At 45.6% G+C, this 25,309-nt stretch overlaps 1 protein-coding gene across 4 annotated transcripts in view; it reads left to right on the forward strand.

Annotated features, from left to right (window-relative positions):
- Positions 1–3,723: 3,723 nt before the first annotated feature.
- The window catches only part of MSR1 (macrophage scavenger receptor 1), a 41,813-nt gene continuing 20,227 nt past the window's right edge, over positions 3,724–25,309 (forward strand). Inside the window, exons 1-4 of one of the 4 annotated variants that reach the window (XM_007669993.3) lie at positions 12,217–12,381; positions 12,730–12,760; positions 18,035–18,151; positions 20,820–20,933. In XM_007669993.3, the coding sequence (XP_007668183.1) occupies positions 12,733–12,760; positions 18,035–18,151; positions 20,820–20,933 (259 nt within the window). In that variant the 5' untranslated portion in view covers positions 12,217–12,381; positions 12,730–12,732. Of the gene's footprint in view, positions 3,812–12,216; positions 12,382–12,545; positions 12,761–18,034; positions 18,152–20,819; positions 20,934–25,309 lie in introns of those variants that run through there. The other 3 variants (XM_007669995.4, XM_007669994.3, XM_007669992.3) reach the window with 3 other exon arrangements.

Raw genomic sequence — 25,309 nt, forward strand, 5'->3', positions numbered from 1 at the left:
GCGGGGCCTAGCAGAAGGAGCACAGGCCTGGGGATCAGAGGACCTGGGTTCTAATCCCAGCTCCGCCTCTTGTCTGCTGTGTGACCTTGGGCAAGTCATTTAACTTCTCCCTGCCTCAGTTACCTCATCAGTCAAAAGGGGATAAAGACTGTGAGCCCCGTATAGGACATGAACTGTGTCCAGCTTGATTATCTTGGATCAGTACAGTGCCTGGCGCCTAGTAAGTAATTAACAAATACCCTTAAAAACAAAACGAAGCAGGTAAGTGACTTGTCCAAGGTCACACAGAAAGCAAATGGAGGAGCTGGGGCCACCAGGCCACACTTCTCTTTTATTTCTGGTTTCATCTCATGTGTCTGTTGCTAATTCTCCACCCCCGCCTCTCCACCCAACCCTTCCTTCTTTGACCGTGGGGCAGAGACTAATTCGAAGCACTCTCTACCCCGGTGCTTAGTTCAGTGCTTTTCCCACAAGCAGTCGCTTAATGAATAGAGAGGGAGCATTTTGAACCAGGACAGACCCAACCCCAAAATGCCATTTCTCTAGATGCTCTCACCTGAAGAGTACTTACTGTTCTCCAACACGGGGTGAGCTGCTGTGAAAGGTTGAAGCAAGGAATTCCGAATTGATTTTCAGCTCAGCCCGACTGAGGAAGTCACGCTTTCAGGAGCACTTTGAAAACCACGTCTTAACAAAGCCAAACTTCTTGATCTCCGCAGTTTGCTTGCCTTAATCCGCTGATCTCTACATTTGTTTCCAAGGCTTATATCTTGGGTTAAAAAATGGTTCCAATTTTCCTCCCGTGTTGTGCTTTACTACGAGATGCCTTCCGAAAATCACGCCCGAGCCTCTTATTTATCGGAGGAAGGAAACGGATCGAGCAAGCGATTTCCTGCATGAAGTCCCCTCTCTGTGATAAATGCGGTAGGAGTTTCGGGAGCTCATCTCGGATTACATCCGAGAAAGGGAGTGTCCAGTCAGGAGTGTATAGGTTTCAGATGTTTGGGGACTGAGGTGGATAAAAGCAAAGGATGGTTGAAAGCAGAGGATGGTTTGAGGGCATTAATGCCACTAGGTTTTCTGTTCCTCAACCAATTGCTTCCAGGTTTATGAAGACAGCTGGCAAGCCAACTCGTGAACAGGCCATAAGGGAGTGAAACCCACTACAAAACTCCACCGATTTTCCTTTCAATAGCTCGTTAGAATCTTCTAAAATCGCAGGGAATGCAGTTTCCCAAGGGCAGCAGGATCTGGGTTTTCAAGAATAAATTTTTGCCAGTTTGCCATGGAGCGGAAATCCAACTGAGCAGAATGAGATGGAGAAACATGATTTTTTTTTTTTAATTTTATCTCTTGGCATTTTATTCCCTTCCTTCCCTGGGCTCAGGCACAATTTGTATTTTCAGGCCCCACTCCAGCCCTCATTCACTCGTTCAACAGTATTTATTGAGCGTTTACTCTGTGCCAAGCACTGTACTGAGCACATGGGAGAGTACAGTACAACAACAAATAGATACATTCCCTGCCCTTCTGTCCTGATGGACTTGTTTCAGGGGATCGGTTTCTTTGACTCTCAAGGGGGATGCACTCACTGGCATTCCCTGCCTCCAGTGTTCATCCAAACTTGACTTCTGACATCACCTCCAAATGAGTTTTCCTATCCTGAAGTGATATGGAAAATGATGCAGTATGGGGTTCCCCAAAGCTTCCTTCTGCCTTTTTGGATTTGCCATCTTCAGTTAAGATTTATAAAGTGTCTCTTATTGGCCCGCCCGTCTAGAAAAAGGGCACGATGTTTGGAACGAAAGGGGCAGGTTGACTTTAGGGCGGGAAAAATCCCCAGTGATATTTCTTCTCAGAGTTTATCTAAAACCTGTGTGATTAACAAACTATCCATAGGCAAATAGCTTCTGGAGAACAGTAGCCCAGAGTTGATCCAGCACCACGTGGGGCAAAATATTGAGGGGTGGCTAGAGAATGCCAAACATCCCTTCACCACCCTGGAAGCAAGGGGGACACGTTATGTTACATGATTTAATCTATCTGCTTGCCAAAGACACCTGAAGAAGGTTACTGTGGAAATCCTCATAACCCAAAATGAGTATCGGGCGTCGGGCCACTCTCTCCCCGACAGGCCTCGGGGAACGCAAGCTCCATTAGGCCACACTCCTTCTCGGCCCCTGTAGCTCACGCCACCAAAGTTCTGGAGCTTGTCCCAACCCCCCGGCCCCAAGCAGATCCACCTTAATCATCTAGAGATGAACTAGCACCTAGTGGAACGAGCCCACCGCTGCCGTAGTGGATAGAGTGTGGGCCTGGGAGTAAGAAGTTCGTGGATTCTCATCCTGACTCTGCCACCTGTCTGCTGTGTGACCTTGGACAAGTCACTTCACTTATCAGGGCCTCAGTTATCTCACCTGTAAAATGGACATTGAGACTGTGAGCCCCACATGGGACAGGAACTGTGCCCAACTTGATATGCTTGTATCCACCTCAGTGCTTAGTACTGTGTCTGGGACATAGTAGTAATAATAATGTTGATGTTTGCTAGGCACTTACTATGTGCAGAGCACTGTTGTAAGCGCTGGGGTGGGTACAGGGTAATCAGGTTGTCCTACTTGAGGCTCACAGTCTTAATCCCCATTTTACAGATGAGGTAACTGAGGCACAGAGAAGTTAAGTGACTCGCTCACAGTCGCACAGCTGACAAGTGGCAGAGCCGGAATTCGAACCCGTGACCTCTGACTCCCGAGCCCATGCTCTTTCCGCTGAGCCACGCTGCTTCTCTAGTATATAGTAAGCACTTAACAAATATACCATCATCATTATTATTATCGTTATCATCCCCTTGGCCTCTGTTTGATCACCTGTAAAATGGGGATAAAATAGGGACCGTGTCTGCTCGGATTGCCCTCTGTCTTCTAAACTATTTAGCCCCCACTGAGTACTGGGTACTATAATCATTATTTTAATCTTGGATTTTATAGCAGAATCCCCTAGCACCTCACCTCCTACCCACGCAAAGCATGAATGCCCTGCTTGATGGCTTCCTCTGATGAGGGAAGCAGCATGGCATAGTGGATAGAGCCCGGTCCTGGGAGTCAAAAGGTCATGGGTTCTAATCCTGGCTCCTCCACTTGTCTGCTGTGGGACGTTGGACAAGTCATTTCACTTCTCCATTCCTCAGTTTCCTCATCTGCAAAATGGGGATTGAGACTGTGAGCCTCAGGTGGGGCAGGGACTGTGTCCAACCCCATTTGCTTATATCCACCCCAGTGCTTAGTATAGTGCCCGGCACTTAGTAAGAGCTTAACTCGTACCCCAGTTATTATGATTATCATCATCTTGGTCCTACCTTCAAGAAGTCTTCCCTAAGCCCTCTTTTCCTTTTCTTCCACTTCTTTCTGCGTCAATCTGACTTGCTCCCTTTATTCATCCCCTATTCCAGCCCCACAGCGCTTATGCACATATCTGTCATTTGTTGATTCATGTTGTTGCCTGTCTCCCCCTCTAGACCGTAAGCTCATAATGGACCCGGAATGTATCTGTTATATTGTACTCTCCCGAGTGCTTAGTACAGTGCTCTGTACACAGTAAGTGCTCAATAAATACGATAGACTGACCCACACCCCCCACTCCTTCTCTCTGTTTTGTTGCAGGTGATATTTTTCGCCTGCTTCCCATCCTCCCATTACGCTTCTCTTCAATATTGGCCACAACGGCTGCATTTCCAGGATGCCTGGGGAAACACAATTCAACCCGTATCTGAAATGTTCTGATTCTCTGGGATGAAGCACAGCAGCGATCTAAGGTATTATTGTGAGCATTAAGCCTGCTTATTGCTTTAAAACATGCAAATGGATCCACTGATGTGTTGTAATGCAGGCTTAGAACTCTCCATGGTGGTTAACTCGGGGCCAGTAGGAGAGGAACTTGAAGAAAGGAAACGAACAGAAGGAATGAAGAACAGTTTGTGCACTAAATCTGACAGAACGAGATTGTTAAGTGAGTTTCTCCGGAGGAATTTTCCGTTCTTTAAATCTTTCAGCTGGGCCTCGTTGAGACCTATTATCTGGACACCACTATCTTTAATATGTGGGTTCCCCTATAGAATCACAACCGGTTCTCCAAATAGTTTCCTTCTTTCTACTTATGGGATAAGCCAACTCAGCCCTTCTGTCGATCCAATCGATAGATCTTAAAAAACACGTTTACGGGCCGTACTGCAGAATTTAGGGAAATGTATTAACCGAAAGATAACATCCATTTCTAAGGTGATAATCACTTTGACCCACTGAGTCTTTGGAAAGCAAAAAAAAATCTGTAAAAGCAATTGATCATGAAGGTCAATGGGGAGGTATACTACTCTAAAAGGAACTTTTCTTGCCAAACAACTGGAGAAGGGTTGTGGCAGCTATTGGTCGAATGTACCGGTTGGTTTCTGTTTTTGTAAGCTACTTGGCATCATTCAGGTTGTTCCAATTTTAGAAATCTTTTTGAATGAAATGCAAGTCAGTCTGTTGTCAGGCTTTAGTGTCCCCCTATAAATGAAAATAATCGAAGGTGGAAATGCATGATTACCGGCGCACTGACTTTACCAGCCAGTCTATAGAGAGATGCCTAATAAGAAGAAGAATTATGGTACTTGTTAAGCTCTTACTATGTACCACGTTGATCAGGTTGGCCACAGTCCCTATCCCACATGGGTCTCACACTGTTAATCCTCATTTTATAAACGAGGTAACTGAGGAGGCCCAGAGAAGTTGTGACTTGCCCCAAGTCACAGAGCAGACGTGAGGCAGGGCTGGGATTAGAACTCGGGTCCTTCTGACTCCCAGGCCCATGCTTTATCAGCTACATTTCTTTAAAGATGGGGAGTATTATGACAGGGATTGTTAATTCAGGGAGAAGTTAAACTGTTCTTTCAGTTTCTCTATTTGTTTCACTTCATTGCCCTTTATATGTTTCTACGGTTATCTTGTCTCTTTTAATACAGTTTCCTTCCTATCTCCTTGAATTATGAAAGTTCATTTGCTAACTGAATCTCGTATTGGATCCTTTTTTATCAGAAAAGCATTAGCTCTATATAATGTATTGATGCTAGATCTTTGCAAAGTGGAAATTAGAGTATTTGGGGTTAAAGACTAGAAAAAGTTCTCCAATTCATCAGTAGGCTGAGGTAGGCAAGATGACTTCTTACAAAAGACACGCTCGTCTTTTCATCGCCTGTCAGGGACTGGAGGAATATCCGATTGTTTGTTTTCTCATTCAGTCCTACTGGATTTTCCTCATTGCGGCCCCTTGAATCATTCATATTATCATTCGTGTTCATTCTCTCTCTCCCCTTTCCTCTTCCCTCTTTCTCTTTCCCCTTCCTCTGTCCCTCTGTCAATTTCTCTCTCTTCTGTTATATCTCTTAGCTCTGTTCCTCCTTTTCCTTCCTTCTCACTTTCTCTCACTCTTTCTCCTTCCTCTGATTTCTGACTTTCCTCAGCTTCTCCCCTTTCATGTTATGGCATGGACTGTTGAGAGATAATCAGGGCAGACTTGTTGAAGGAAGCGGGATTTATATATGGGGAGGGCTGTCGACTGTTGGATTGTTTGGAAATGTGTGGAACGTCAGGCTGAAAGAAGAGCCTAAGTGAAGAGATAAAGGCAACAGAGCTGAAAGTGAGGCACAGTTGGAAGCATAAACTTGAGAAGTAAAAAGATTAGCATATGGTGAGGTGATATGTAAGATGGGAAAAGTTAATGGAGAGCCTTGAAGCCAATTGAGAAGTTTATCATTCTTATTATTATTACATATAAGTACTTACTCTGTGTTCTAAGCACTGGGGTAGATTGAAATTAATCCAGTTGGACACAGTTCCTATCCCGCACGGGGCTCACAGTCTCAAACTGGTGGATCAAATCCGATTTTTGGTTGATGGGGAAGCACTGAGGGGTTTGTGAGGAGGAGGGGGACCTGGGATGAGAAAGCCTTCGAGTAGATGATCCAGGGGCCAGCTTGTACTAAAGGCTGGAGGCAGGGAGACTGAGAAGGTGGGTACAATAATCTAGCTGTGACAGGACAAGATCTCAGACCCAGGTGACATCTGTGTTGTCGGATAGGGAGGGGAAATGTTGCATAGAACAACAGCAGGACGTAGCAGTAGCTTGAATTTGAGAGCTTTGAGGAGGCAAGGATGACACCAAGGCTGAAGAATTCTGGGATACAAGGAAGATTGTGCTGTTATTGACAGTGATGGGAAATTTAGAGGAGGAGGTGATTTTGGAGCGAAGATGAGTAGTTAAGTTTTAGATTTAAGTTTGAGATGCCAGTGGAGTATCCTAATGGAGAAGTCCCGAAGGCAAGAGATTACTCTGGTTATAGGATAGTGACGTGAGCCAAATATGTAATTAAAGTAGTAACATCAAAGTTTGAGAAGACCAGTGTTATTTCTCATAAACCAGCTACATGAATTGGTGGAGTGACTCTGTAACTGAAGTCTAGTTATCAATTTTCTTTGGGAATGAAGGAAGCGAGGAGAAATTCCACTCTATCCGGAGCTCCTCCAAGGAGAAAGTATGTGGTGAATCCAACCCAAGTAAACCCATTAGCATGACGGTTCCTTGTACATAAAGACCACAAAGAGAAGCAGCGTGTTGCCTGGTGGATAGAGCATGGGCCTGGAAGTCGGAACGATCTGGATTCCAATTCCCCATCTGCCACACGTCTGCTGTGTGACCTTGGGCAAGTCATTTCACTTCTCTGTGCCTCCATTACCCCATCTGTATAATGGGGATTAAGACCGTGAGCTCCGTGTGGGACAGGAACTATGTCCAACCTGATTAGTGTGTACCCGCTGCAGCGCTTACTGCAGTGTCCGGCACCTAGTAAGCGCTTAACAAATACTATAAGAAAGGAGCCCTTCTAAACTTTCAGGGAGAATTTACAAGGAACGTTGGTCTTCCGTCAAGTTGACATTTTCTAAAGCTTCTTAGATGTGAAGGAAAACGAGCAGGTATAATTTCACATACATTAAAAAAATTCAGAAACCTGAAAATCACAGATCCTACTGAAATTAATAATGTTTGAGGTTGATTGTAAAGATTTAGAAGAAAGGATTAATTAACCTGTTGGACCGCTTCAGAGATATAACGGTTGTAATAGGGAGGAGAATTTCCATTCCTGTAATATATAGTTCTGTAGATTGATTTTCAAACATTTTCGAAGGCCCGCATTAAAGATTAAAGGGAAAAAAAGTAAATGAGTCACGGCTCTGTAAGTTTTATAGGCCTCGTGTAGTTTCTGAATTGGCCTAACCAGTGGCATAAAAGACACAAGATAAGAACTTGGAAAATTAGAAAGGAGATTATATGGGAACTATCTCAGGACCCCTTTAAAGATTTAGTGAAAAAACGACCACACAGAAGTTTACACGACGCACCTAGAGGGAAATGCCTTTAGAGATAGAAAAGTGCCATGGAGTTAGTCTTATTGGAAGTATGAGCATGGCAAATATGTACATCCAGAAGAGCCTTTAAAAATCCATATTTCTGGATCTGATCAATGATTCATCCAGTCTAGGACTCTGTCTCTTTTTCAGTGGCCCCAGAGTGTGGGGAGGACCTCCGCGTTCCCCAGAGAAGCAGCATGGCCTGGTGGAAAGAGCACGGGCCTGGGAATCAGAGGATGTGGGTTCTAATTCCGGCTTTGCCACAGGTCTGCATTTTCACCATGGGAAGTCGCTACACTTCTCTCAGCCTTAGTTACCTCATCTGGAAAAAAGGAGCTTAAGACTGTAAGCCCCATGCGGGACAGGGACTGTGTTGAGTTCAGTTCAAACTGAACACCTTGTATCTACCCCAATGCTTAGAACAGTGCTAGGTACATAGTAAGCCCTTAACAAAAACCACGGTTAACTGTGTGATGGTTGACTTCTTGGAACTCCATCCTAATGTTTGGGGACAGACCGTCTTAGCGTCGAGAGAGGTAGGTCCAGAAGGCCCGTGTCGCGAAGCCACACCGAGGAAGCACTCGGAAGCGGCTTCGTTCAGTCACTGGAGATGGGGGAGGGGGCGCCCCAAGATTACAACAGGGAGGTGCTCAGAAGCAGCAGTTGCCACTTTATCACCAGTGTGTATGCTGAAGCTCGTCCTCTAGACTGTAAGTTCATTGTGGACCAGGAATGTGTTGTATTGTACTCTCCCAAGCTCTTACGGTGCTCTAGTAAGCTCTCGATAAATATGACTGATTGAACCTGTCGAGCAAGGACGCTACATCGGTTGCTTTGTACCCTCCCAAGTGTTTACTACAATGCACACAGGTACTCAGTAAATACGATTGAGTGAATGAATGATCGATGGGTGATCTCTGTCAGGAACAGGGTCACCCAAAAAGTCTTAACCCTCCCTCAGCTCCATTGATTGTCAGGGTCTTCTGCTGTTGATCCTCGTCTCCATCTGGGTCTTTCTGTGATTGGTGGTCAGGTGTGCTGTGTGACACACCTCTTGGTGGTCAGTATTTCACAAGCCAAACTTTTCATCTTGGACCAGGCCTTCTGCCTCACAGTTGAGGTAACTGAGGCCTAGTGAAGTGACTTGCCCGAAGTCAGGCAGCAGGGAAGTGGCAGAGCCGGGATTGGGTAAGAGGTCGGCGGTGAGACAGACGAGATCAAGGTTGGCCTTAGAGGAGCGAAGCGAGCGGGCCAGGTCGTAGTAGGAATTCAGCTAGGTAAGATGGGGCGCTGATTGAGGGCTTTGAAGTCAATGGTAACGAGTTTTTCTTTGATGCGGTGGTGAATGGGCAGCCACTGAAGGCTCTTGAGGAGTGGGGAAACATGGACTGAACTTTTTACGTAGAAAAATGATCCAAGCAGCAGAGTGAAGTAGGGACTGGAGTGGGAAGAGAAAGGAGGCAGGGAGATCAGTAAGGAGGCAGATGCAGTAGTCAAGGCGGGATAGGATAAGTGGTTGGATCGGCATGATAGCAGTTTGGATGGAGAGGAAAGGGAGGATTTTAGCGGTGCCGTGAAGCTGAAGCCGACGGGATTTGGTGACAGATTGAATATGGGGGTCGAGTGAGAGAGATGATGAGTCGAGGACAAGTCCAAGGTTATGGGCTTCTGAGATAGTTAGGATTGTAGGCAGAGCCTTGTTCTGCTGCGTTATTTTCTCCTGAAATAAGTGCCCTATCAAGTACTATTACTAGGAAAGAAAGCGTATGATGAAAACCTCATAGGAACTTTTGTACAGTTTTTTGTATTTTAATTAATAACACTGGCTTTTCTGATAACCTGATATTAGCTGTTTTGATTGCCAAGTATTAACGATAATAGCTCTCTTTCTCTTCCCCCATCTCTCCCTCTTTGTATTCTATACCTCCTTCAAGGTGCCCTAATATACTTGTTCCAAACTCTTCTGAAATCATTTCTTTTAATCTCCTTTAGGCAAACGTATGACGGTTCTCTTCCTCTCGGAAGTTACGGGCTTTCTTCTCCTGCTTTTTCAATCTTCTGTCTTGAAAATTTACCTTTAGAATGAAATAAGTATATTTCATAGCACTCCAGGAACTCAAAAATGGTAGAATGTATTTTTCTCAGTTTCCATAATTTGTCTTTATGCTTAGGCAAAGCATGGAAAATTTCAGCGTGGTTCCTGTGAGTTATGAATGCAAAAGATTATTTTTCAGACAATCCCTGCATATTGAAAAACTGCATATTGGAAAGGGATTTAAAAATCTGTCTATTGAAACTGATTTCATTTGGAGCGTGGTTAAATCATACCTAAATGTTTTGTGGGGGTTTTTTCCCCAGTCTCCCAGGATACTATGTTCAGATTTTATATGGAAATTGAAAAGTATACAAAAAATGATCTTGCAAAATAGTACCTTGTAATAGTAACAACTTGAGTTTGAACAGCCCTTTAATTTTGCCGATGTATTTTCCTAGAAATGATCTTGTTTTATCCTCAACACTTGTATGAGGTAGAGAGTGGCAGCTAGTAATTATCTCCCTGCAATACAGTACTAGTTGTGGTCTTAGTCATTTCCAAATCCATTTTTCCTTTCTCTTTTTCTATCCGTCAGTCAGTCAGTCAGGTATTTGAGTGCTTACCGTGGGCAGAGCACCACTCCAAGTGCTTGGAGAGTAGAGTATTGTAAGTAGACACAATCCTTGCCCTCCGTGAGCTACGATCGAGTGGAGAAGAGAGCCATTAAAATAAATTACAGTAGGAGAAAGGAACTGAGTCGAAAGATGTTTATATCACTTCGAGGGGGCTTGGGGAGGGAGGAGGAGTCAGTGGTCCAGTTGTGTAAATTAGTTTGGGTCCATCTGCCCTGCTAAACTGTGTCAGTCAGTTATATTTACTGAGCGCTTACTGTGGGCAGAGCACTGTACTAAACACTTGGGAGAGGACAGTATAGCAAAATAACAGAAATATTCCCTGCCCACAACGAGCTTGCATTCTAGAGGGGGAGGCAGACGATACTATCAATAGATAAATTATATTAGCGCTGTGGGGCTGGGAGGGGAGTGAGTAAAGGGAGCAAGTCAGGGTGACACAGAAGGGAGTGGGAGAAGGCTAAAAAAGGCTTAGGAAAGACCTCTTGATAAAAGCTCCTTGAAGGTAGAGATCTTGTCTTCTGGCCCCACTGTACTTTCTGAATAACCTCACAGAGGGAGAGGCAGTCTGGCTTAATGGATAGAGCACAGGCCTAGGAGTCAGAATGACCTGGGTTCTAATCCCAGCTCCACCACCGTGTGACCTTGGACACGTCACCTAACTTCTCTGGGTGTCAGACTAGGCAGGTAGCCAACGGCTTCGTGCGAGAAAACGTAAGAGGAGGGACAGATGGGGCAAGTGGAGCAAAGCATGACTGAATCCATTTTGGGGAGACCCACCATCTCGTGATTGCCGGGAATTGCTACATGCTCTTAGTCGCTTGTCCTTTACGTCCTTAATTGTATTTCTTCGGGGTGTCTGGCATCTGCCTTTATCCGGAAGAATTCTGTTTTTATGGAAAAAGGGTTTGTGTTTTTTGCTCATCCTGACCATATAAATGCTAAATGAATATAGACTAACATAGATGTTTTATAACAACCAGAAGATGGAAGTCAAATGGTATGCTCAAATGGGAAGCATGACCTAAAAGCCATTCAGAAGCTGGAAAATGGTGAAGTCCCCTCCTCTGTGCTCCCCCCTCCCAACTTCAATTTTAAAAGATATATAAATTCAGAAAATAATAGTTTTTTGTAGCTTTTGTTTTTTAGTTTTTTAAATGTGTTTCCACACCAATCACCTCATTTTAGTCCTCAGAAAATCCCTCTGAGGTAGGAAGAGGTAGGTATCGTTACCCCCATTTTACAGATGGGAAAACTGAGGCACAGGGAGCAACTTTACTAAGGACCCAGAGCAGGCTGCCTTCCTGGGGGGAATATGAAATTATTTAGGATAGAGGGTAGTGAAGTCCAGACCTTAGGGGGCCATTTCTGAATTTCCAATCCCCTTGCCCCATAAAAACCCCACTTTGTCTCTGCTCACGGGGGCTGCGCTCTTCCAAGAGATAAGCTGAAGATTGTTTTCTGATAGTTCCCATTGCCCAGTTCCCAGTTCCCACTGGTGACTAGGATGGGGAAGTGAGGGAAGGCTTCCTGGAGGAGGTGTGATTTGAGTCGGGCTTCGAAGACGGAGAGAGCAGTGGTCTGTCGGTTACGGAGGGGGAGGGAGTCCCAAGCCAGAGGAAGGACACGGGCAAGGGGTCGCCGGCGAGATGGATGAGGCCCAGTGAGCGGGTTAACATTAGAGTAGAGGAGAGTATGGGCTGGATTATGGGGTGGAGGAATTGATTCTAGGGCTAGTGGTTGGTGCTGGGCTAGCCACAGTGCCCGTGCTGGGCCCTCTGGGTAACAGGGTGCAACGAGCGATGGATGGCTACGTGCTCAGCGCGTCACAAGCCACACCAAAATGGGTCTTAGGGGGCCTATTTGCGACCCAAATACTCCCAGCATCCTACCCACAGTGCCCCTTGCTACCACCATCCGACGGGGTGTTGCCTTGGTAGCCGCCGTGATCTTGACCACCCACGAAAGCCAGCTGTTTGCCCGGGCCTCTCCATCTGGAAGACTATCTCAGGCGGTCCTCCCGGCAGAATCCCCCCCATCTCCCAAATGTGGACCCAACCCAGCACCCCGCTGACGGTCCAGAGGAACGAACTCTGCTCAGGACATCAGGAGATTTGGGCCACCACACTCATTGGAGAACTGAGTCCAGTGGATCACTCCTAGTCCTTAAAAGGCAGCTACTAAAAACATCATGTGGTGGAGCTTGTTGTTGTTGTTGTTTCATTATTAGAAGGAGGAGGAGGATAAATCCACTGTGCTTGCCGTAGGATTCGAGGTAAACTAGTCCCTTCTCTCACGTACGTACGGTAATGTTCTTGAGAAAGGTTTTGTCAGTTTTTACCGAAGCGTTAGAGGGGGATTGCTGTCGCTTTAAATTCGATTCTTCTATCAGACTTAAATATTATAACAGGCTTCCTGTTGTTTCACTTTGGGAAGCGTCAAAAGCCAGGAAGTCTGTGGGTAGAAACCCTAACCCGGTTAAGGGAAAATGTAAAGATTTGGGGAGATAGACGAACAAAGTTTAGCATTGGGCATGCTTTAGAAATGAAGGGGTACTTTTGTTCATTTTGGCATGCTCATCTTCTAAATGGTCTTCTCCATTCACAATGTCTCCTTGGCACAGAGGATGGAATCAGATGTGCTTAATTTACACGGTGAGTTAACGGGATTATGTATTCCTTATTCTGCTTCTGAAACACGAATCTGAAAAATCCTAGGAGTGAGGAGAGACTATAAAGAGGGTCTTTCTGTGGTCTTGAGTATTTTAGAAGGGGGCCAAGTCAACAGTTTGGGTCTTAATGCATGTCGTGTGTTTGGTCCTACTCAAAATCATCAAGGATGGACTGAAGTACAGCTTAAAATTTTCCTGAATTTTCACAAATAACTATATTTTTGACAGATTTAATCAGTGCTTTAATCTTAGATAATTCAAGTAAATTTATATCGACTTAAAATGCCTAGCTCTGTATTACAATAAAAATCACCCATGTTATACGAGTAATGTTTTTTGCAGAGCGTTTGAATGGGTTGAGTTGTCAAAAATTTACAGCGTGAGGTTTCAAGGAAGAATTCATGGTTCCTAGGGTTTCCACAGTTCAAAAAAAAATCTAGCAGTCAGTCAATCGATGGTATTTATTGAGGGCGTACAGAGCACTGTACTAAGTGCTTGGAAGTGTACAGTACGACAGAATTAGAGGTCACGTTCGCTGCCCTTAGTGAGCTTAGCAAGGAGTTTCACCACTAAATATGTTCCTGTGTGCATTGCAGCATCTGTGTGCGTGTGTATGTTCACCACGTTCTAGGAGAATGAGGCTGTAGGGTTCATTGATTAGAGAAATGGTACTTGGGAAGTGGAGAGCTACATCACTCAGTGGTATTTATTGAGCACTTATTATTTGCAGAGCACTGTATGGAGCACTTGGGAGAGTACAGTGCAATCGAGTTGAAGGATCTCAAGGAACTTCCAATCTAGTGATATTGGTCTAAAGACACCGGTCCAGATCTTGCCAGAAAGATGTGATTGAAGAGCGAGTTTGATTCTTTGTGAAGAGCCGAGCGCATTTACCTCTTTTGAATCGATCGATCAATCCAAGCTATTTATGAGCGCTTACTGTGTGCAGAGCACTGTACTAAGTGCTTGGGAGAGTACAGTATAACAGAGTTGGTAGACACATTCCCTGCCCACAAGGACCTTACAGCCTACAGTGGGAGTTAGACGTTAATATAAATAAATCAATTACAGCTGCGGACATAACGTGCCGTGGGGCTGGGGTGGGGGACGAATAAAGGGAGCAAATCAGGGTGATGCAGAAGGGAGTGGGAGAAGACGAAAGGAGGGCTCAGTCAGGGAAGCCCTCTTGGAGGAGATGTACTTGCAATAAGGCATTGAAGGCGGAGAGAGTGAGTGTCTGTCGGAAGTGAAGAGGGAGGTCATTCCAGGCCAGAGGCAGAATGTGTGCAAGGGGTTGGCGGCCAGAGAGACGAGTTGGAGGTACAGCGAGTAGGTTGGCATTAGAGGAGCAAAGTGTGAGGCCTGGGTTATAGGAGAGCAGTAAAGTGGTCTTGGGGGAAACACAAAGGAACTGAAAAGGAATAAAAACAAAAAGGGAAAAAAAAAAAGTTCAACTGGTGAAATGTGACATTCTTCAATATTTTGCTTCCCGAAGACAGAGTGTAAATGCCAATCCACTTTTGGGTGTCTCTTCCTAAGAGGATGATGCTGAACCATGGAGTTTCACTTCTCTTGGAAATGAGCTTTAAAAAGCTCTGATTCGCACAGCCGATTTCACAATCCTTTGTCAAAATCCCAGTGTTCAGGCCTCAGTCACTGGAGGCAGGGATGGTGGCGTTAGCTGAAACGGTTGGGTTTTTATTTCCCCTGCTTCACGGCCAGGGAGGCTCCAGCCTTTTCTCCCTTCAGCACCGACTTCACTTTGCTGCCCTGCTCATTTTTCCAACAGACTATTTTCCACTCCTCCAAATCTCCAGTGGTTGCCCATTCTTCCGCCTATCAAGTAGAAACACATAATAATTACAATTGTGGCATTTAAGCACTTACTGTGTCCCAAGACCATTGGCTTTAAGGCACTCACTCATCTCTCACTCCTGTACTTGTCAACCCATTTTCCCAGACCTTTCTCACACTCCTCTTCTGTCCGGGAACTCCAAATCCAACGTCAGATCCGCAAGTCCACGGCTTTGCCCCGTATCTCATATCTTCCAGGGGGTCTTCCCCAATGAATTTTCTTTTCTTCGTGTCGTAATCCAACATCTGCCACCTGAGCGTTTTTCCACCCATAGTATTTTCACCCATATTGATATTCATACGCTCCTATTTACGCTCTTATGTGTTCATCTGGCCTTTTTTTCCTTTATCTCTTATCTCTAATTCAGAGCTCGTCTTTCCTGTCAGTTTATAGTCTTAGCCTTATCGAAGGCACATCTCCTCCAAGAGATCTGACTAAGCCCTCATTTCCACTTCTCTCTCTCTTCGTCACCCTTCCGCTTGGATTGGCTCCCGTCATTCACCCCACCCTCAGCTCCGCAACGCTTATAGTCGGGAAATGTGTCTACCAACTCTGTTGGAGTGTACTCTCCCAAGCGATTAATACAGGGCTCTGCACAAAATAAGCGCTCAACAAATCCAATTGGTTGATAATGTTCAAATCCATCATTTATATTAATGTCTGCCTCCTCCTCTGTTGTGGGCAGGGAATGTGTCCTCTCCCAAGCGCTTAGTACAGTTCTTTGCTCACAGTGAGTGCTCAATAAATGCATTTGAATGAATGAGTTTGCCAACTCTATTAAATTGTACTCTCTCAAGTCCTTAGTACAGAACTCTGCACACAGTAAGTGCTCCATAAATATGATTGATGGACTAATTGATACAATCTCCTGGAGAGCAGGAATTGGGTCTCTCTCATTGTCATCATTACTGAACTTATGAAGTGCTTATCATGTGCCAACCACTGTATTAAGCGCTGCGGTGGACACGAGGTAGGTATGTCTACTGGACTTTTCCGAGCCTTTAGTGCCTAACTCCCCGCAATCGCTGTTCAGTAAAGATTCAGAAGTGGATTCCTTGTTGGATTAAGAAATCGTTCATGTGGATACCACGTGGTACTAGTATTTACTGAATGCCCGCTTTTTTTTCATCATATTTGTTAAGCGCTTTCTATGTACCATGCACTGTTCTAAGCTCTGGGGTAGATACAAGCTAATCAGATTGGACACAGTCCCTGTCCCATATGGGGCTCACAGTTTTAATCCCCATCTTCCAGATGAGGTATCTGAGGCACAGCAAAGTGAAGTGACTTGCCCAAGGTCACACAGCAGATACGTGACGAAGGCGGAATTAGAACCCAGGTCCTCCGACTCCCGACTTGGAGTGATACTCAAATTGGACTTAATGGAGAAGGGGACTGTTATCCTCGTGGATGTTTCTGTAAAATCTCAAGCCCAACTCATCCTGCAGAACATTGAGGCACCTCTATTCATTGTCCTCACAAAGAAGAAGAGATTTCACGTGGATCGTGGTTGATCCACGAGGGGGCCATTTCCATCCATCATGCTTTATTATTATAATAATAACAGCATTTTTCGGTCTTCTCTCATTCCTCCCCGTATCGTAAATCAGCCAAGGTGAGCCACAGGCAGTATTCGCAGGATCTCCAGAATATTTATTTCCATCTATAAACCGGTGGAAGAGAGATCAAAGTTTAAAGGCTATGGAAAAGCAAAATGGATCAGGCAAAGAAATATATCACGGTGGAAAGAATTAGAGCAATGAATAAGATTCATGAAGAGAGGGTGTAGAGAGGTTTGGGGTTTCCCCAGCTCTGAGTCACCTTATTTCCACAGCCAAGGGGGAGGGACTTTGGTGGTTGAATCATCCAGACGAATGCCGTCAGATCGCACCCGGCTTCACCAGGATGTGGAGAATCCAGTGGAATTCATGCCGTAAAACGGATGGCTAAAAGAGAATCCGTCGGTCGATCAGAGATCTTTATTGAGCGCTTACGACGTGCAGAGCACTGTACTAAGTGCTTGGGAGAGTCCAATACAACAGAAGTAGCCGACCCGTCCCCTGCCCGTAACGGGCTTCCTGTCCAGAGGGGGAGATCAATGGCATTCACTCCGTGCTTCCTGTGTGCAGAGCACTGTATTAAGTGCTTGGGAGAGTGCAGTACAAGAGTTGGTAGACACAGTCCCTGCCCACAATGAGCTTACAGTCTAGAGGGGGAGACGGATATCAGCGTAAATAAAAAATATATAGGTGTGTATGTAAGCGCTGTCCATAAGGGCCGAATCATTGGCTCCAGAAGCGGCCGTCTGTCACCTCTTGATCTTCCTTTGGTGCTTAATTGGATGTCTCCAGATAGCAATCGAAATATGGCCCAGATATGACACTGTGGGCATACACCCGTCTGCCTGGCACTCCTACTTTCAGAGCCCAGCTTCCCTCATCCGCGGAGCCCGATTTCCGAGGCTCGGAAGAGGTCCCCCCCCGTTCGCAGACTGTAAGCTTGTTGTGGGCAGGGAATGTGTCCGTTGATTGCTGTGTTGTACTCTCCCGACTGCTTAGTACAGTGCTCTGCACTCAATGAGAGCTCAATAAATGCGCCTGAATGGTCGAATTCACAGGTAGCCGTGAGGGGAACGCAACGGCCGTGGAGCAGGAAACCGAGATATACGGTCTCTGCCGAAGAAGCAGATTCTAGATTCGGGAAAAGCATTGATTGCGTTTACTTCATTTCAACTGCAGGGTTTAGTGGAAAAACCACAGTCGGGGAGTCAGGAGAGCTGGGATCTAATTTGGATCCACCACTTGCCTGCTGTGCCTCGGGCACATCACTTAACATCTCTGGGCCTCAGTTTCCTCATTTGTAAAATGGGAATTAAATACCTCGCACCTGAAAACTGAGCCCCGTGTAATAATAATGATGACATTTGTTGAGCGCTTACTATGTGCCAAGCACTGTTCTAAGTGCTGGGCTAGATACAAGGTAATGAGGTCGGCCCATGTGGGGCTCAATCTTAATCCCCGTTTTACAGATGAGGCAGAGAGAAGTTAAGTGACTTGCCCAAAGTCACACAGCTGACAATTGGTGGAGCTGGATTAGAACCCACGACCTCTGACTCCCAAGCCCGGGCTCTTTTCTCTAAGCCACACTATATTTGAACTGAATATAGTATATCTACCCCAGACATTAGCATTTGCTTGACACCCAACAGCTGCCTCAATTATTATTTGTGACCTTGAACTTTTCAAAGCTCCACTGAAGCAGTATCCCTCCAGAAACGTTTCTTCTGGACTCCGTTAAAGGATTTCATTTTTTTCCCACTTGCATTTTCCTGTAACATCGTGTCTCCAAAGCAAAGCGTGGCATCTTCATTTAAATCCGTGACTGTTTTATCCTTTCTTTTAGGCAGAACTATGGAGAAGTGGGAAAAATATCTGGACCCGTTTGATGACGCGTCCCTTTCTGACGGCTGTGCGGATTCGGTGAAGTTCGACGCTCGTTCAATGACAGCGTTACTTCCGAGTAAGGCGGTGTTCACTCTCTGCGGATTGTGTTTGCCATTAGACCGTAAACTCCTTGAGAGCGGGGCTCGTGCAGTCCTGGGAGAATTGCAGGGGCTGCCCCCCCCTAAATATGTGGCTTTTTAACGTTTTCAGAGTGCAGCTTATAGACTATGAAGTCTTCATTTCCGAGCGCTCTCCCTTCCAGGTCTACAAAAATAATAATCCCAAGTGTAGTGTTTAAGTGCGTACTGTGCACTATGTACTGGAGAAGTAGCGTGGCTAAGTGGAAAGAGCCCGGGCTTGGGAGTCAGAGGTCATGGGTTCTAATCCCGGCTCCGCCACTTAGCTCTGTGACTTTAGGCAAGTCACTTCACTTCTCTGTTCCTCTGTTACCTCATCTGGAAAATGGGGATAAAGACTGTGAGCCCCACGTGGGACAACCTGATTCCCCTGTATCTACCCCAGCGCTTAGAACAGTGCTCGGCACATAGTAAGCGCCTAACAAATACCGACATTATTATAATTATTACCTTGTATCTACCCCAGCGCTTAGAACGGTGCTTGGCACAGAGTAAGCGCTTAACTAATGCCATCTTTATTATTACTGTTATTATTTTGCGGTAAGTGCTAGGATGATCAGGTCCTACATGGGGCTCACATTCTAAGCTGGAAGGAGCACAGTGATTGAATACCCATTTTGCAGATGAGGGAAATGAGGCACAGAGAATTTAATCAACGTGCCCACGGTCACACAGCAGTAAAGTTGCAGATCCGTAATTGAAACCCAGGTCCTCTGACTCTGAAAAATGATTCTGAGCGTAACCGAGACTCTATATTAACTGGGTATGGTGATGAACAAGCTTCTCTGATTCTCCTTACTTGCTGAAAACACCGTTTTTGTTCCAAATGGCAGCATACTCTTTTCCATTTCTAATAATAATAATTGTATTTGCTAAGCGCTTACTAGGTGCCAAGCACTGTTCTAAGCACCGGGATAGATACAAGGTTATCAGGTTGTCCTACATGGGGCTCACAGTCTTACTCCCCATTTTACAGGTGAGGGAGCTGAGGCACAGCTTGCCCAAAGTCACGCAGCTGACAAATGGCGAAGCCGGGATTAGAACTCACAACCTCTGACTCCCAAGCCCATGATCTTTCCACTGAGCCACGCTGCTTCTCTTAGAGCATGGACTAAACAATTTTAAACTGGATAGATGGGGAGAAATTGCTGAAATTAGGGGAGGAAGGCTTCTCTTGTGTTGAGATTGGCTGCACTGTGAGCAGTGTGGTTTAGTGGATAGAGCCTGGGTCTGGGAATCAGAAGGACCAGGGTTCTAATCCCGGCTCCAGCGTGTTTCCTTTGTGTGACCTTGGGCAAGTCACCTCACTTTTCTGGGCCTCAGTTACCTCATCTGTTAAATGGGGATTAAGACTGTGAGCCCCATGTGGGACGGGACTGTGTCCAACCTGATGAGCTTGCATCTACACCCAGTGCTCAGTACAGGACCTGACACACAGTAAGTGTTGGAAAAAATACTTTTTTTTTTTTTAAAAAAAAAAAAGGGGGAAGTGGTAAGCAGCATTTGGGGGAATTAGAGAAGTTGAGGTTGGCATGGTGTGGAGTTTCGAGAAGTTGTGGTTGGTTGAGGGGCAGCCTTTGGTTCTACCATAATGCAGTTTAACTGTGGTGGAAAAAGGGAGAGGGGAGAGATTGAAAATGAGAGAGAGAGAAATGGGTACAGAGGGAGAGCATATATGAGGGAGAAAGAGCAAATAAGGAAGAGAAAGATAGAGGCCAATGGGGAGAGCACAAGCCTGGGAGTGAGACGGACCTCGGTTCTAATCCCGGCTCCGCCACGTGTCGACTGTGTGACCTTGAGCCCGAGTTCTCTGAGCCTCACTTCCCTCATCTGTAGACCGGGGATGGAGACTGGGAGCCCCAGGGACTGTGTCCAACCCGATGATCTTGTATCCACCCCGGTGCCTGGCACATAGAAAGTGCTTAACAAATACCACAAACCATTATTATTACTATTACCATGGGGGGAGATTGAAAACGAGGAAGAGAGAAATGGGTACAGAGGGAGAGAATGAATGAGGGCGAAAGAGCAAATAAGAGAGGGAGGGAGGTGATGGAGGAAAAGTAGAGGGGGAGGAGAAAGTGGAAAGGAGGTGGAGAGAAGGGGAGGATGAATTTTGGTTCAAGTATTTCCTTAGCCTGCGTGGACACCAACTTGGTGAAGGCTATAAGATTGGGTGCCCCATTTTCTCTCGCTACATCCTTCTTCCTTTCTCCTCCCTGCCCCGCTCTCTGAAAATTGCACCACCACCCTCAAACGGGAGGGCTCGGGCTAGATCTCCCCTCTAAGCTGAAAGTTCATTACGGGCAGGGAATGTGTCAGTTGACTGTCATCATGTACTCTCCCAAAAGATTAATGTAGTGCTCTGCACCCAGTAAGCACTCAATAAATATGATTGAATGGATGAGTGAGTAGTTCCCTAAGAGTCCTGGGGAAGAAAGGAACCCCCTCTTTGAGAAATCCCCTGGCCCCCATTATGCAATAGGTTACTTAAATTCACACAAATTTGGAAAAATCGAATTTAACGTACTTTCCCTTGGGCAAGAGAGATAACATCATATTGCTGTGTGAATTGAGTTTTGGGCTTTTTTTCTTTTTCTTCTTCAGATCAAAAAAATGTCACGGGTGTTCAAGGAAAACTGAAGTCTTTGAAGATTGCACTGATGAGTCTGTATCTCCTCGTCTTCATCGTTCTTATTCCAGTCATTGGATTTTTAGCAGGTACAACACCCTTGCCTTACCAAATTGATATTATTGCTTACGTGACGAAGCAGCAGACTTGGCTGCCTCCATTAAATCGTTCTTAAGCAAGCTTTCGTCCTTAAACGAAGCAGGGAAAAAAGATGGCTTTTTTACGACGTTTTTAAAGCGCTTACTATGTGCTAGACACTTTACTGAGCCCTGAGGTAGGTACGAGGTAATCAGGTTGGACACAGTCCATGTCGCACATGGGAGCTCACAGTCATAATCATAGCCCAAGGTCACACAGCAGACAAGTGGCGGGGCTCGGATTAGAACACCGGTCATTCCGACTCCCGGCCCCGCGCTGTAACCATTAGGCCATGCTGCTTCTGATTTGATCTAAGCCTGACGGAAGCAGCATGGCTCAGTGGAAAGAGCCCGGTCTTGGGAGTCAGAGGTCATGGGTTCGAATTCCGGCTCTGCCACTTGTCAGCTGTTTGACCGTGGGCAAGTCCCTTAACTTCTCTGTGCCTCGGTTACCTCATCTGTAAAATGGAGATTAACTGTGAGCCTCACGTGGGACAACCCGATTACCCTGTATCTACCCCAACGCTTAGAACAGTGCTCTGCACATAGTAAACGCTTAACAAATATCAACATTATTATTAGAATGTCCCGTCAAAATTGGGGAGTCTTGTGGGGACAGAGATAGGGAGGAGACCGAGCCCTGGGGGTTGTTGGGAGATTTTCAGGAGCACAAAAAGAGGGCAGTCATTAAAGAGCACATTAAACATCCCATGAAAGATGATGACGATCATTAAGCATCCCATTTTAAACAATTCTAGGCAAGGAGACCCTGGAGATGGAGAACCTGAGGGGAGGAAGTGATTGTAGTGTTAGGGGTTTGCTCAGAGGTCACTTGCTCTCTCTCACCTAAACCTGTCATGCTGTGGCCGGGTCTCTGGGTGCAACCTGTAAGAAAACAGGTAGCAGCATATTATGGAACTGGGTTCCACTTTAGAACCTGGGTTCCAATCCCGGCTCTGCCACTTGTCTGCTTTGAGACCTTGAGCAAGACACTGGCCTCACTTACCTCACCTGTAAAATGAGGGTTAAGACAGGGAGCTCCATGTGGGATGTGGACCGTGTCCAGCCTGATTACCTTGTCTCCACCCCAGCACTTAAAAAACAGTGCCTGGCACACAGAAAGTGCTTAACAAATACCATTTTTTAAAAGAAGTGCCCCCCCAAATTAGCAAAATGATCCTTTTTTAATCCATAACCCACCAAAATTCTTAGGGCTGGCCTTTAAATATCTACTCCTTTGGAGGATGCGAGAAGGTCCGATCTCTCAGTCAGCAGTTCAGTTCCTGAGTAAGTTTCAGGTGAATGGTCACCGTAAGAGTCTTCAGAAATAATTTGAACATGAGGAGCCAAAAGAAGAATATCTGATAGCTCACTCGACTCGCAAAGGTATTGGATAAAAGCATGGGATTGAACAGATGGAGAGACATTTTCCCAAAAAGTTTTAAATTGCCTTTTAAAGCAGCTTAGAAGAGGAAGAATTTAAAATAGTCCTGTAGCCAATCACAGTGTAAGCTATAAACATAAAACTGTTGTCTGCACTTGTGATGGCGTGATAGGGTTGCCTACTTTTCTTAGTAAGACTCGTCAGCCTGTTAAACCTTCATTTTCTCATCGCTATTAAAATTCAATCCATCGATCAGTCAATCTTATCTATTGAGCACCTCTCCATGCAAAAACCTGTACTGGGCACTTGGCAGAGCACAGTAAAATTAGTAGAACAGTGTTTGACACAGAGTAAGCTCTTAATAAATACCATAAGAAAAAGACGTGATCCCTGTCCTTAAGAGTTTACAATTTAGTAGGGGAGACAGACACTAAAATAGATTTTATCTAGGAAATGACTAAAAAAAGATACTATTGAGTCATAGTACCTAATCCTAGCCAGACTCAGCTCAAAATCTATTCCTCCAGCCAAGAATTGGGTGCGAGAGTTTTGGTGTTCATTTCCCACAAGTCTCTCCTTATAAAGTGTTTCTCTATAATTGATTATTAAATCTGTTCAATTCAATCCCCCCTCTCTTGACTGTAAGAGTTTTGTGGCAGGGAATGTGTCTCCTAGCTCTGTTGTGTTGCAGTCTCCCTAACACTCAGGACAGCTCTCTGCACACAGTAAGCGCTCAATAAATGCCACTGACCGATGGATCCCTTAATGTTATATCGAAAGCTTACTCAGTTCAGAGCCCTGTACTGAATGCTTAGGAGCCTACTGCAGAAAGAAGGCACACAATTCTTGTCCTTGGGACGCTTACAACATAATGCGGGAAACAGAAAGACACAAAGAAGAAACGATAGCGGGATGAAGGGGAAGCAGAGGACTAGGCCGAGAGCAAGAGAACCACGGTAGGATAAAATAAATGAAATAAATAGGAACCTAAAATGCTAAGAATGGCTTCTGGATCGATGGCATTAGAGTCTTGGGAAGACTTCCTGGAGGGAGGGGGCTTTGAAGGTAGAGACCACAGATGAGTGGATAACATTCACTCTATTAACCCCCTGTCCTTCCTGGTCCAAAGGAGATTGAAACCCATCTCTGTTTCCACTCTTCTTCATCGTACATTGAGAAGACTTTTGGTTACAAAAGGAGAAAGCATGAGAGGGAACTAATAATAATAATCATAATAACGTTGGTATTTGTTAAGCGCTTACTATGTGCAGAGCACTGTTCTAAGCGCTGGGGCACATACAGGGTAATCAGTTTGTCCCACGTGAAGCTCACAGATAATCCCCATTTTACAGGTGAGGTAACTGAGGCCCAGAGAAGTGAAGTGACTCGCCCACAGTCACACAGCTGACAAGTGGCTGAGCCGGGAGTCGAACCCATGACCTCTGATTCCGAAGCCCACGCTCTTTTCACTGAGCCACATTATACCTGATGTGCTCTGGGTCCCGAGGCCGAGAAGTTTTGGGGACTCCAGGATAAGCCCCTCATCTTTGCCAGTCTCAGTTTCCCCTCTAGGAAAAAGATGGCGACGACATTCCATGCGAGGTGGCAGGATATATCTGTGTTTACATCACTTCACTCCAGACAGCCGGACTTGTGTCCAACCCGATTTGCTTGTATCCACCCCAGCGCTTTAGTACAGTGCCTAGCACATATTGAGCGCTTAGCAAATGCCACGATCACTATTATTCGCACCGGCTTCTGGCCCTGAGCTGAAATAGATTCAACAAAGTCATTTCCAAGGCTTCAAAAACTCCAAGAGGCAAAAATCCCCAAACTATTAGAAAAGACCGGCCGCCGAGCCCAGCTCCTTCTGCGGCTGACAGTGATTGATCGGAAGTGATTTTGTTTCACAGAAACTCCAAAAGGTGATTATTAAACGTCGATGAGGAGCTAAAAATGGGCAGATTGCTCCTATTCCCTTATTACCCATTTCACAACTAATACAGCCCCCATTGCGCCTGCCTGGTAAGAATAATAACCAGCCTACAGTGCCTTTGACTCTTCAATTATACTGGACAAGGAAATAGCAGGTGCTGAAATATACCATCCATCCCTGAATTTCTAGTCCACCTCACGAGGAGAGAGAAGTAAACGTGTAAAAGTCATTAAGCGGGGAGATCATTTTATCACTCCGAATATATTTGGACCCTCCCTACCGGTTGCGCTTCACCTGCAGATGTTGGCCATTTTTCCTGGTTCCCGAAAGCAGGAGCAGAGAGGGGCCTAGTGGATAGAACAGAGGCCTGGGAGTTAGAAGGATCTGGGTTCTAATCCCAACTCCGCCACTCATCTGCTGTGTGACCTTGGGCAAGTCACTTAACTTCTCCGAGCCTCAGGTACCTCATTTGAAAAATGAGGATTGAGATTGTGAGCCCCATGACTGTATCCACCCCAGTGCTTAGTAGAGTGCCGGGTACATTGAAAGCGCTTGACAGGTTCCATGATGATTATCGTTATCAGTGATATGATTGGATGTTTATTGAATTCTCCCACTGAGCATGTGAGGATTCATGTTTTGTCGATTGTGTGAAGTCGTGACTGTCCCAAGTATCTGAGAAGCATATTCGCAGCTGCAGCTTTTGATGTTGCAAAGATATCGGTCCCATACCGATGTTCTCGAGAAGCAGTGTTGCCCAGTGGCGAGAGCGCAGACCTGAAAGTCCTGCCACTGACCTTCTGGGTGACCTTGGGCAAGTCACTTAACTTCCCTGGCCCTCAGTTTCCTCATCTGTAAAACCGGGGAGAAGATATCTGTCCTCCCTTGCCCTTCGTCTGTCACCACTGTCAAGTACTGTCCTCTCAGAATACAAAGGACAACTGTATAGACTGGGCAGTGTGGTCTAGTGGATAGAGCACGGGCGTGAGAGTCAGAAGGACCTGGGTT

Source organism: Ornithorhynchus anatinus, chromosome 12 (genome assembly GCF_004115215.2).
Source record: "Ornithorhynchus anatinus isolate Pmale09 chromosome 12, mOrnAna1.pri.v4, whole genome shotgun sequence".
In the NCBI taxonomy this organism is placed as follows: Eukaryota; Metazoa; Chordata; class Mammalia; order Monotremata; family Ornithorhynchidae; genus Ornithorhynchus; species Ornithorhynchus anatinus.